We start from the raw sequence: 12,262 nt of genomic DNA on the forward strand, positions 1-12,262 counted from the left end.
AAGTCAATTTCACTTTACTGATCCTCGGCTCAGAGTTGGCCATCAAAAAACCTGACCCGAACTATGCCTCATTCAACATCGACAATAATGTCATCAAAGTGATGCCTGCAGTCAAAACCCTCGGGGTCTATCTCGACTCAGCGCTCACCTTCAAGAAACAAACTAACTCACTAGCATCTTCCACTGCATATACTTGTAAATTGATCCGAGCATGTAGACCATCTCTAATTGAGACTAGCTGCATTACACTAGCTAATGCACTCATCTTATCCAAGCTGGATTACTGTAATGCTCTATATGCAGGATCTAACCAGTATATCCTTGATAAACTCCAAACTCTCCAAAATAACGCTATTAGAGTAACTTTAAATATTCCTAATAGAGCTCATATCTCCACCTCCAGAAAAAATATCCATTGGTTAAAAATCAAAGACAGGATTGCCCTCAAAACCCTGTCCCTCACCTCTAAATGTCTTACCAACATAGCTCCCCCCTACCTGGTAAACAGAGTCAACAAGAGAATCTCAAACCGTCCCACTAGAACGACCAATGCCTATACCTTAGTGGTGCCCAGATACAAAAAAAAGAGTACAGCTGGCGGCTCCAGTTTTCCGGTCACAGCTGCTCAAACTTAGAACAGACTCCCTCTGCATCTCAGAATGGACCAACCCTACCCTAGCTTCAGGCGGAAAGTCCTCACCTGGATACGTTCCAATGACACTTAGCTCGACCTCCCCACTGCCACTTGCTCTAGAGACCCCTGATGATTGTAACTAGATTAATTGGTTTCTGGTCAACTAGCTTTAACTTTATTTTCACACTTGCTTGTACATGCACCTTTGTTTCTAATTTGAACTGTATAACTGTATAACTATTTTCCTGTAACAAAGTTCTCAAGTATCCTTGTATTGTCTGTGCCCAGCTACCCTTTGGGTTTGGTTTTGCACTATACCAAATAAACAAACAAACAAACTTTACTATTCTTAGTAGTTTAGCCAAGAACAGGTATTTAAACCTCAAGAGAAATCTAAAGGCTTTAACTGCAAAAGGATTTCTGTGACACTGCACTAAGGGTGTTGTGGGTCACCATACAAAAAGTAGATGCCTATGGCGTTTCAGACTCCAAAGATAAAGAAAACACAGTCCAAAGTAGATAAAAAATACATGAGAGGGCGTAGAAGTTAAAAGTCCTACAGTCCAGCAAAAGAGCTGGGGGTCTCCAAGGATGAAGGGAATTAGCACAGAAACGAGATTTCGCCCTATGAGTGTGAAGAAAGCCTTACCACAGAGTACTTGTAATAGTGTCCTGGCAGTCGAGTATACCTGGAAAGGGATCGTTATTGTTCGTCCTGGCAAGTTAGTGAGCCAGGAAGAAGACATTTAAGTACTGCATTGTGGTTAAAGGTTGCAAAGGAAAGAAAATGGCAAGGTCACTGCTGTGGTAAGTGTTTTTTGTTTTTCAAGGAGAAAGCCATTCTGACAAACTATTGTTGTGAACCCAGAAGAATTGCGCAAGTATTTGTTTTCCGAAGAAGAAGTGATATTAAGATATTGCAGCATGAAGATAAAAGACTTTTGTCTGCTTTTGCGGGTACTTTATCAAATGACAAGTGAAAGACTTTTGGAATAAGACGAACTTTATTAATAGAACTTGGCTAAATAAAGATAACTTTATTTTTTGAACTTTTACTGGAAATCCTGCTTTATACCTGGGGAAGGGGATCCGACCGGAGCTACAGGGATATATTGGTATCAGGTCCAGGTTGAGATTAACTGTTTCTGTTACACTTGAATTGCCATATTTAACCTTTATGAGTTTAATGTATGTATACGTTTGAGGGATATATTCCTTTTATTAAGAGCGTTTCCTTTAGTTTCATTTTGCTAGGTAGAGAAATCCTCTTTTGGTTCGATAGTGAATCACTCATCATACCCTTTTGAGTTAATAAAATGTTTACTTGTGACAATCATTTACCAAGTTGTCTGCCTCACATTTTTGACCCCTCACAGAGGTCAAAGGCAAAAATCAATTAAACAATTTGCTGTAATTAGCATAGTTGGACTATTTCACTGCATCAGGTTGCATTTTGCTTCTATGGTTCTCATGACATCTTCTAAAAATCTCTCTCTTAGTGCAACAAGAAGGAACCCATGTAATTATATCCCGACAGATTTCCAGCAGTGAAAATGCCAGCTGCTGCATTTAGTTTTAATTTTCCCCATGAGGTATCTTCCTCTACCTGGTTGAGTCTCTCCCATCAATTAATACCTGCTCCTTACTGTTCCTCTGAGCATTGGGGGAGGGTAACTAGAAAGTCAACGGTAGAATCTCTACTGTCAGCAATCTAACAGTGACACAATGGTGCTTTATTGAGAGGAACTTGAGGATCTGCTAGCATGCAACTTGTGCACTACCAATCCTGCGCCTATATCCCCCTACCCCCACATCCCCCTAGCCCCCCCCACTCTGTGTCTACTACAGTATCAGCATCTCACCAAGTCATGTTGCCATTCACATAGTTCTGGTTCAGGATACGGGCCCAGCAGCCTCCTCCCACCTCATCGTTGAATGTGCTGTAATCCTCGGAGGACCAGAGCTTCTTTCCAGTCATGATGGCATCAGGGACTGTGATTGTGCCAGGGTAGTGAGCACTGTGTGGTATTTAAAGGATAATGACAATTTTACACAAAACAAAAAGGGAAATGGGGATTAAAAACAATCATTACAACTTCAGAATCTGACCTCAGTTAAAAATAACACCACCACCAAATGATAAATGTGAAAAAGTTTGTCCCCATCCTGCATCCAAAAAGGCTCTCCCGAAAAAAAGCCAACGTACCCAACTTAAGAAAATAGAAAGAGAGAAAGCACACAAAACAATATTTCCTGCAATCTTATGCTTATTAACATTTTCTGATATTTATCAATGCAAACATTCATCAGCAGTTCAAAGTTAGAAATAAATCATAATATATATCAGAAACATTCCCTAGGTATAGGCAGTTCCCTTGCAGAGAAGGCGTCATGGTTTTGAAAGACTGTTTGGTGGCACCGTTTATTATCTAAAAAATATAATTGGACCATCACTTATTCAGCAACACATTTTGGAGGATATTATGCCAAGGGAATAGAATATGCCCTTGTTTGTCCATTCACCTGCTCCCCTGATAGACTCAGCTAATTAATGGCAAGAAACAAGCAAATTAATAAGGTGCAGTGTTTGCTTGTAAGAGCACAGTAATTACCAATCACCAGGAAAGTGTAGCGCAATGTGCATAGTGACAGACTATTACGCGGTAAAGATTGTTTTTAAAACCGTTCCCTTTTTTTTGTTTAATCCAATAAACAGTCAAATCAAAAACAGCATACTGTAAGCCATGGTTATATGATCTTATCAAGGTTTTTGCTTGTTTGCACTTCTACCAGTAATTCTGAAATGTCTGTTAGATTCAAAGAAAGGTGTGTATTAATAAATACAATAATATGCATCAATGTGTCCGAACGAATGATAATGAGGAAAGTCTGACCATCAGCACTGTGATCCAAGTATTCTCAGAATCAGATAGGTGTGATATTTCAATGTAATGTATCCACCATCCACCAAACTGCATCAAACACTATGAGTAGTGGAGAAACAGTTGGGGATGCAAATCTCTTTTATAGACATATTTCTGGGTCATTTCTCTGACTTGAACAAAGGTGACCAACCTTTACTTTTTTTGTCACTTATGCCCATTTGGTTTACTAGGGTTTCCGGTTTTCAGTTTTGTTTTCCAATCCCAGTGGTGTTTTTCAAAGGCTTTCTTTTTAAGAATCTTTTTTATCAGTACTTATCAATTGTTTCCCTCAAAAGAATGGCTGACAACTTTGTTTTTCCAGTGTACACAAACATGTATCTCTTCTTGCTCCATTTATATTATGCATAATTATTCTGAAAAAAAGAAGATCAGACTATACTGATGCAGCCCTTTCTACCGAATTTATAATGGAAAAGGAAATGTACACATGCATGGGCTTCACTTGCTTGACAGTGTGCAAACTGGCAGCTTTATGCAATTTTGCAGTGTACACCAAGACATGTAATACCAAACGTATTAAAAGAATCATGGTGAACAGGAGATGAAGGGCAAGACATCAGGACAGAAGTAGGTGTATATGTATATACATTTTTAACCTGCAGACAGGAAAAAATGTGAAGATTTTTTTTAAATTTTTTTTTTATACAAAACACTTCATGTGGAACTAAGCTTCTCATCACACATTACAATGAAAGCATTGGAATATAAAGTTTTCAGATTTACTAATTGAAGGAGTAAATGGGGTCTGTAACCAAAACAATTAGCTGGTTTATTTTTAATGGGAATTAGGAATTCAGTATCACAGATGTAACTGATATTTTTTTTATCCAAACTGCTCAATGGTTTTTGCTAAAAAAGTTTTTCGTCCATTTTCAAAATAGAACTTCAATGGATTAGTATATGATCGAGACTCGTTGTTATACATACCATTTGATCAAGTATTCCATTTGGATATTCTCTGACAAGTGGCTAACACAAGTTTTTCATCCCTGTAGCTTTGGGAGTCCAATAATTAACTTCAAATTGCTACATGCATGCTCCAAGCAAAAAAATCAGTATTAAGGTGAACATACCATATGACCTATTTCTGTTTGGATCACATTGATGTACGCAAATGCCCAGGAATACCCTCCACTATAAGGCAGCACTGACACCGCTTTTAATTTTCAATTTATTACATGAATCCATGTGTACCAAGGTAATCACTTCCATCTAGTAGATATTTTTGGATAAACCTCTGATCATTTCCGGGAGGCATAAACCAGTTTAAACCAAATTTACTGAAATCCAATAAGCCTACGTATTACTCTCACCACAAGGTGGCTATTCTTTTGCACTTCCCGATGAACTCAACAAAGGCAACCACAGTAGCTAGATCCTACTTAGCCTTCCTCCTAGTTTCTCAATAAGGTACCGCCAGCACTTGGCCCAATACTTTCCTTTGATCATCCTTCATTTGACCGTTGACCTTCTCATTTGTTGCGCTCTCATTTCTATAATGATGATTCTAAGATCACCTTTAATTTCATCTCATTTATCAAGTCATTGATCTGAATTCCTCAGACTTCCTTGCTGTCCTTCACCACCACCTCTTTTTCTCTTCACCTCAATCAATTTAAAATTGAAATGATATCCTTCCAGCTTCCCAAGATTTTTGATTCCCTTGTACCTACACTACTTTTTTTTTTACCTCATTCCTTCATCTGTTTGCTGGCTAGAGCATGCTAAAAACATCTTATTCAACATGTTCTTACAATTTTTACTTATAGTATTTCCCCACTTGACTTTTCCACCACTTATTAGCTTCAAGAACTACCCTTTTCTCCCTTTCACTCCAATTAACCTCAGTATTGAAATTAATATATCGGAAGGCTTTCCAGGTATTTTTTAAATTACTCTCCCATAGCCCCAAATATTGACTGCGTTGGCTATGGCTGATAGGCTTTGTAGTCCAAAGCATTTGTGCAGTAAATGCTTGCAGTCCCAGAACAGCTGGAAGCAAAACATTGTTACATCAGTGATTCTTTCATAATCTCATCAAAGACTGTAGCTTTTTAACAAGATGTGGAAGAAACACAAAACCTTTAGGTGAATAACCCCATTCCAGAAATGCTCAATACATGCTAAAATGGAAAACATATCCTGAAACGCCACTGACCTCTTGGCAATCAGTGTGTAACAAACCATTGTGGGTGTTTCGTAAATGGGATTTTCGTAATATACAAACATCAAAAATTCCTTTTCATTCTTTAAAATGTATCAAAGGTAGTGTTTCAGTTCATCAATAAAATCAATTTCATTAGGTTTCATACTATGCTTTTCTTCAGAAATATCATCTGACCCAGCAAGCGTTTTTGTAGGTGGAAAGGAAGATGTTACTCTGACTCTGCTTAAGGAACTGTGAGGGCTAACAATGTATATGCTGAAGGACCAGATCAGGTTCCCGAGGTGATTGTGACAAAAGCACTGAGTGTTAGTGTAGCAAATTAAATTAACTGATACTCTGAATATTAATAGGTCACCCTGTTGGAAGTCTAAGTGATCAGCCTGAAACATGCACTGCTCTATTGTGTATAGTACTGCAACATTGAAATGTTTACTTGCACAAAGAAATAGAAGGTGGATATTGACAAAATCTTTTCCACGCAAATTTTTCTTTTGGGAGAAGTAATCATCATTGCTCAGTATAAAAAGTATTGTTGTTTTCAAAATGGTGTATGCATTGGGGAACAACTCCCATTTGCATGGTATTTTGAAGCTCAATGTCAGCCGTGTTTCCAGTCCAGATGTATGCGTTTTCTGTGGGCCTATGTCCTGTCTTTGTGTCTGTACCACAATGTTATTTTTCAGTGACAGCCTGTCAAGGTCAATGTCTTCCTGGGTGTAGGTCACCACAGAATGACTTAAAAACAAAATTGAAAGAGCCGGTCTCTCAACCCACTGGTTTTCTAATCCTATGCAACAACACACAAACCAAAAGGACCAGAGGTTTACTTGAAAAGAATCCACCCTACCCTATGACATCCACCACCCGCAGGAGTTCAGGATCGTGCAGCATATAAAAGGCAATAGGTTGCCAGAGGTTGTCGCTGGCTATGATCCTCACTCGCTCCAGGCCATATTTATCCATGGTGTATCTTAAGAGCTTAGGGAAAGAAGAAGAAACAGTGTTTAAAGGAAAAGTAGGAAATGTGGAAAGGTTTTTAAATAAGCTGATGGCATTCACTGCAAAATGAGCACAGAGCACACTCTCGGATAGATTAACTACTAACATGAGCAACGATTAAGAAGATCGGTCCCCGCTAAACATGGGCAAAAAAAAATTGAAATTAAGACTAGTCTAGTTATCGATCTGGGTATAAATTTGAGCAGATTTTGAATTTTTAGTTCAAGAGTTTGAATATAACAAAAATTAAGTAGCAAGATGCAATATGCAATCTACAGCCCAAACTCAAGTCCCAATCACTTAACTCAAATTCTCTTAGATTATCAAAATCGAACAAAGATGTGTAACTTAAAGCCTCCAAACACATTTGATAAGGTTTATACAAAATTAGGTTAAAGAAACCAAATTTCAGATAAACAACTATTTTTGGATGGAACACTAACTCATCGCAAATGATGGCAGTAATTAAGAATTAATTAAAAACTTCCCAACAACATGCAGAATTAACATGGATTCATTTATATTTTCTCATGTGATCCAGAGGCATAATTTAGTGAGAGTGACAAAGATCATGCATTTTTTTATATGTTTAAATTTTTAAAAAGAGTTAACTCTGTCGATAATAACATTATTACTCGCCACAAAAGAGCAAACCTTGACCATAACCTTCATATTAAAATAAGAAAACCATGACTAACCATATTTTGTTGCCATTAGTTTTCCAGGCATAAATCTGTTCCTGGTTATTCTGGACATTTTAAAATGGATAATTGGATGAGTACATGGCTAAGGGATAATTAATCTTAACCACAGACCAAGCGCGTTACCGTGACACGATTTTAAGAGTGATGGAGAAGGGTTCATTGGCAAATTGGCATCATAAAAATGGAGAGGGCACACCTCAGGCTGTGTGCTCACCAATTATATTTTACTTTAAAATGTACTAGTGGCAACCATTCCTTAGGAGCTCAATTGCTTTGAAATTGGTGCCTAGCCAGCAAAGGCAAGCAACAAATAAATAAAAGAATGGGGCAGGGCTGACAGACTATACCATCTTCTTCAAAGATAAAACAAAGGGATTGGGTAAGAATAATTGTGTTGTTACAAAGCAATTATTTTGCAGTTGATCTCTCCAGACACCAAAAGTAGGAATCCATAGCCGGACGGAAAGATGCCGAAATTATATTTTATGGCAAATAACTATGGCAATCATCTGTTGGCACAGCAGGGTCAAGCTAAACCAGCCATAATCTCAAAGATCTGAAAAGAAAAGGATGGTGTCTAAAGTCATTTAAAAATCTAAGAACTTAAAAGAAATAATTTTATGCAAAGAGGTTGCATTAAGAAGGTAATCTTGAAACACATACTTTAGTACTCAACACTTAATTCGGATAGATATGCACCCAAAGAATTACCAAAGAACTATGGAAGACTGTTTGACATACCATTCACTTGCAATTGGCTCACATACAAAATTTGAATTCGATGAGAGTTCGATATTGTAGCAAAACTTAAAATACGATAACCTGACAAAAATAACTACAATCATAAATCATCACAAAGCATACCCATCTGCATTTGACAAGTGCCCAACTTGTGAAGGCAAGGAAAAGGAAGCACAAATGTGGGTGACACATTATCTATTGTGGAATTGAGGTTGTGTGTCAACCTCACAGAATCACATCAGTATGGTACAATCTAGCATGGGCAGCAGAAATATCTGTGGAAATGACAGTACAGGAACACCATACAAAAGAATGTAAGGGTTCAAGTTAATGGGGAGTGAAAATAAAAGGAAAAAATATCTAGTGGCACGTGCAGCATAGAAGCCTACTGCAACGCCTTTTGATGTTTGACTATAGGGAATTTGTTTATAAAATCGAAACAAAGTTTCAAAACTGTGTAAGTGTGTGTGTGTGTGTGTGTCATTACCAACCGTATCATATTTCTGATGCTTGTATCTGCTTATATTCACATGCTATGCATAGGCTGACATCTAGTGCTAGACGCAGAGTATTACATTTTTTGTTTTTGAAACTTAAAAAGGAACGTTGACAAGGCATGGCAGTAATAATATCCCTAGTGTGACGTCCACTGTACCCATGGCACTTCACGCGCCGAGGTCCCTCAGATTGTTGTTTTTCTGACATGAGGTAGCATGAAGTGTAGCTTAAGTACAGATGTAATAAAGCAGGTAAGCGTAGATCAGCCAGAAAACATCTATGCACCTTATATTCCACAGGGGAGGAAGGGTGGGCACATTTGTATCTAAGCAGATACAAGCATCAGAAATACGATTACGGTGAGTAATGTATCTCTAAAAGTATGTGTAGAACTCCACGTAGCTGCTTTGCAAATGGCAGCCAGCGGGATGTTTGCAATTAAGGCCAAAGTACTGCCTGTACCCCGGGTAGAGTGAGCTCTTGGTGTGAAAGGCAGAGTTTTGTTTGACCGAGTAGCAGAGCTGTATGCATTTCACTATCCATCTGGAGATGGCATTCTTTTGAAACGTGATCAACTTTCCTGCCAGGTGCTATGGAGACAAACATTTGGCCTGTTTTTTCGTAGCAGTTTTGTTTTGTTTACATAGTAAAGAACCACCCTCCTTACATCTAGTGTATGGAGGTTTTTCTCATTTGAGCTTGAAGGGTTTTGAATGAAAGTGGGTAGATCAATGGACTGGTTGACATGAAACTTATATGAACTTAGGTGAAAACCTATGGTGTGTTCTTAGTAGCAACATATCTTTGTGGATAACAAAGAAAGGACCTTGCAATGACAAAGCTTGTAGTTTACCGACTCTTTAAGCCACCAGAAAAGTCGTTTTATATGTTGGGTATTTAAGGCTGGATTTGTGCATTGGATCAAGGGCAGCGGGGGCCTATGAGCTTTGCGAGAACCACATTTAGATCCCACTCTGGAGACTGGTTTGAAATGGGGGGTGTAGGGGGGGTTTAAAGCCTCTTTACTCCATGAATGCCTTAAGGACAGGTACTTTCCACCAGGAGACCTTCTTTGAGACGTGGTGTACGTGGAAAGGGCCGCAAGGTGGACCTTGATGGAGTTGAATACTAGACCGGAGTCTAGTAAGTGGAGCATGTAATGAATGTGCAATGGAGTACATTTGATCGGGTTTACATTTTTTTGACTGGCACCATATTACATATATTTTCCATTTATTAAAGTAACAGTGTCTGGTGTTTGGTTTACATGACTCCTTGAAGATTTCCATACACTTTTCAGGTAGTTTTAAATGGCCAAAGTACTTCAGGAGCCAAGCTGCCAAGTTCATGGATTGAGGATGTGGGTGTAACATTGTCCCCCCCTAAATGCAACCTGGGTCCCCATGGAGGCCCTGTGCAGGGGGTGACTACACCCCTCCCTCACATTAAGCCCACCAGACACCCAGACGCCAAGAGGAGGGCTTCTCTGTAGAAGCCCGCCAAAAGACGGTGAACAAAGAAGGCAAACCTGGTTTGCCGCACAAAGTAAACCAAAAGAAGGACTTTAACAAAAAGAAATGGCGACTAAACCCGTCCGTAGCCAAAATAAAAAGTATTTGGGCAAGCGGGTTTAAGTTCGCGGCTACCACAATAGCCTGGAACAATACCACGTTTATGTAGTATAATCGCGGTAGAAAAGTAAGGGTAGATACCACTGCCACCAGCCAAGTCTAAATATTAAAAGAGCAAAACAAAGCTCAGAGAGGCACAGACAAAAAGGGGTAGGAACTAACCCTTTCCAATACTCCATGTAAGATGGGGTGTACTGGGTCTGTAGTTTTAAAGTGACTATATATAGTTAATGGCAACTTTACATGTTTCTGGGGGACAGTTGACAGCCACAGAAAAATGGAGTCAGTGGGAAGTCTAAAGCACTGAAGGTGCTGTGTAACACACAAAAAGTGGGTCTCATGGAGTGGTGTGCTCCAGAGCCCAAAATCACACAAACACTACAAATACACATGGCGAACCACATGTAAGAGTGGGGAAAAAGGCTCACTCTCTTACCAAGTGGAAAAAAAAAACTCCAGAAATCCACCAAAGCTACTGGGGGACTAACTAGGTGAGGGAAATTAGCCATAGAATGAGAATTCTCCCTAACAGTTTGTCTTTGTCTTGGTGGGTGGTTGGCTGGTATTTGTATTAGCTCTATGCAATAGCCCTCTGTGGCGGTGGAAAGTACCCACTTGTCCAACATGATCCCCTCCCATGCCTTGGTAAAGTGACAAATATGTCCGCCTACTGAAGTGGCATGGGAGGGGACCTGTAGCGGTTGGTCATTGCTTAGGAGGGGGGTGGAGCCCCCTCTTGAGGAGGAGGATCTGCCCTTACTTCTGACCATTCTTTGTCTTCTTTGAAAGTGGACTGCTCCTGTGAAGAACCCCAAGACGAACTCTACCCACCCTGGTTGTAAATGAAGGACCGCTGGGAGTTCTGTCCTCTAAACCGGCTTGTATTTGAACGGTTCTATGTGATTTCATCGACGGACTTTTCATCGCAGGGTTTTTTGCCGCAGATTTTTTTCAAAACCCCCCAATCCGTTTAATTATTTTAATATTCCCCTAGACACACACCAAATTTATTTAATGTTTAACCCCAAAAAAAAAGATTTTTTTTTTTCCTCGAAAAAAAAAAATCGCGGCAAAAAACCCTGCGATGAAAAGCCTGTCGCTGAAATGACGGTATACCATTTGAACCTTCTTTCTGCACAAAGGGTTTCTTAGTGAGTTGTCCCAGGGATTTAAGGGTGCCGTATTCCTCCTTTGCACTTTATAGTGCCTTCTCAACCGCTTTACCGAATAATGCTTTGGGCTCTATCGGCATGTTTTGAAGGGTAGCCTGGGTCTCCAATTTGAAACCCGATTGATGAAGCCATGCATGGCATTTAATGAGGGTACCTTCTGCCACAATTCACCCCGCATTATCTGCTGCGTCCAAGTTATTTTTAAGAATGCAGCTTGCTACTTGTCTCCCTTCAGTAATAGTGTGGAACAGCTGTGTCTTTAGGGGTTCTGGAACTGAGTATTTGTTGTGCGACATTGTACCACTTGTGACAATTATAGCTGGATAATAGTGTAGTGCTGTGAGCTATTCTCACTTGATAGGCTACTTTCCTGCCCAGGGTGTAGATCTTCTTACTCCCCTTCCCGGGAGGGGCTTTGGCAGAGGCTAAAGGTGTTCCTGCCCTCTTTCGTGTAGTGGTGACTACTAGAGAGTCTGGCTTTAGCTGCCCCCTGATGTACAATGGTTCTGATGGGGGTGATCTGAAAAATATTTCAATGCAAGGGTTGACTGCCCTTGTTAGATTGGGGGTAAATAGAGAGGGCTGAATATGCCTCTGGACAGATTGAAGCAGTGGGATAAACTGTGCTGCAGATCTCTTCTCCCCAAGGATGTCTTCTACAAAGTCCTTATCGACTTGAGCCTCCTACGTGTCTACCTTAAAGTGTTCTGCAGCCTTTAATATCAGGTCATTGTACTGCAGCTGGTTGTCGACCAGGGCAGTCAGCCACTG

At 39.7% G+C, this 12,262-nt stretch overlaps 1 protein-coding gene across 3 annotated transcripts in view; it reads right to left on the reverse strand.

Moving 5' to 3' along the window:
* GALC (galactosylceramidase) overlaps positions 1–12,262 on the reverse strand; it is a 271,332-nt gene that overhangs the window by 150,761 nt on the left and 108,309 nt on the right. For 2 of the 3 annotated variants that reach the window (XM_069637935.1, XM_069637936.1), the window contains exons 7-8: positions 6,594–6,724; positions 2,497–2,652 (exon numbers count right to left, since the gene is read on the reverse strand). In XM_069637935.1, the coding sequence (XP_069494036.1) occupies positions 2,497–2,652; positions 6,594–6,724 (287 nt within the window). The remainder of the gene's footprint in view (positions 1–2,496; positions 2,653–6,593; positions 6,725–12,262) is intronic. The other variant, XM_069637938.1, reaches the window with a different exon arrangement.

The sequence above is a fragment of the Ambystoma mexicanum genome, chromosome 14 (genome assembly GCF_040938575.1).
Source record: "Ambystoma mexicanum isolate Mex_15411 chromosome 14, UKY_AmexF1_1, whole genome shotgun sequence".
In the NCBI taxonomy this organism is placed as follows: domain Eukaryota; kingdom Metazoa; phylum Chordata; class Amphibia; order Caudata; family Ambystomatidae; genus Ambystoma; species Ambystoma mexicanum.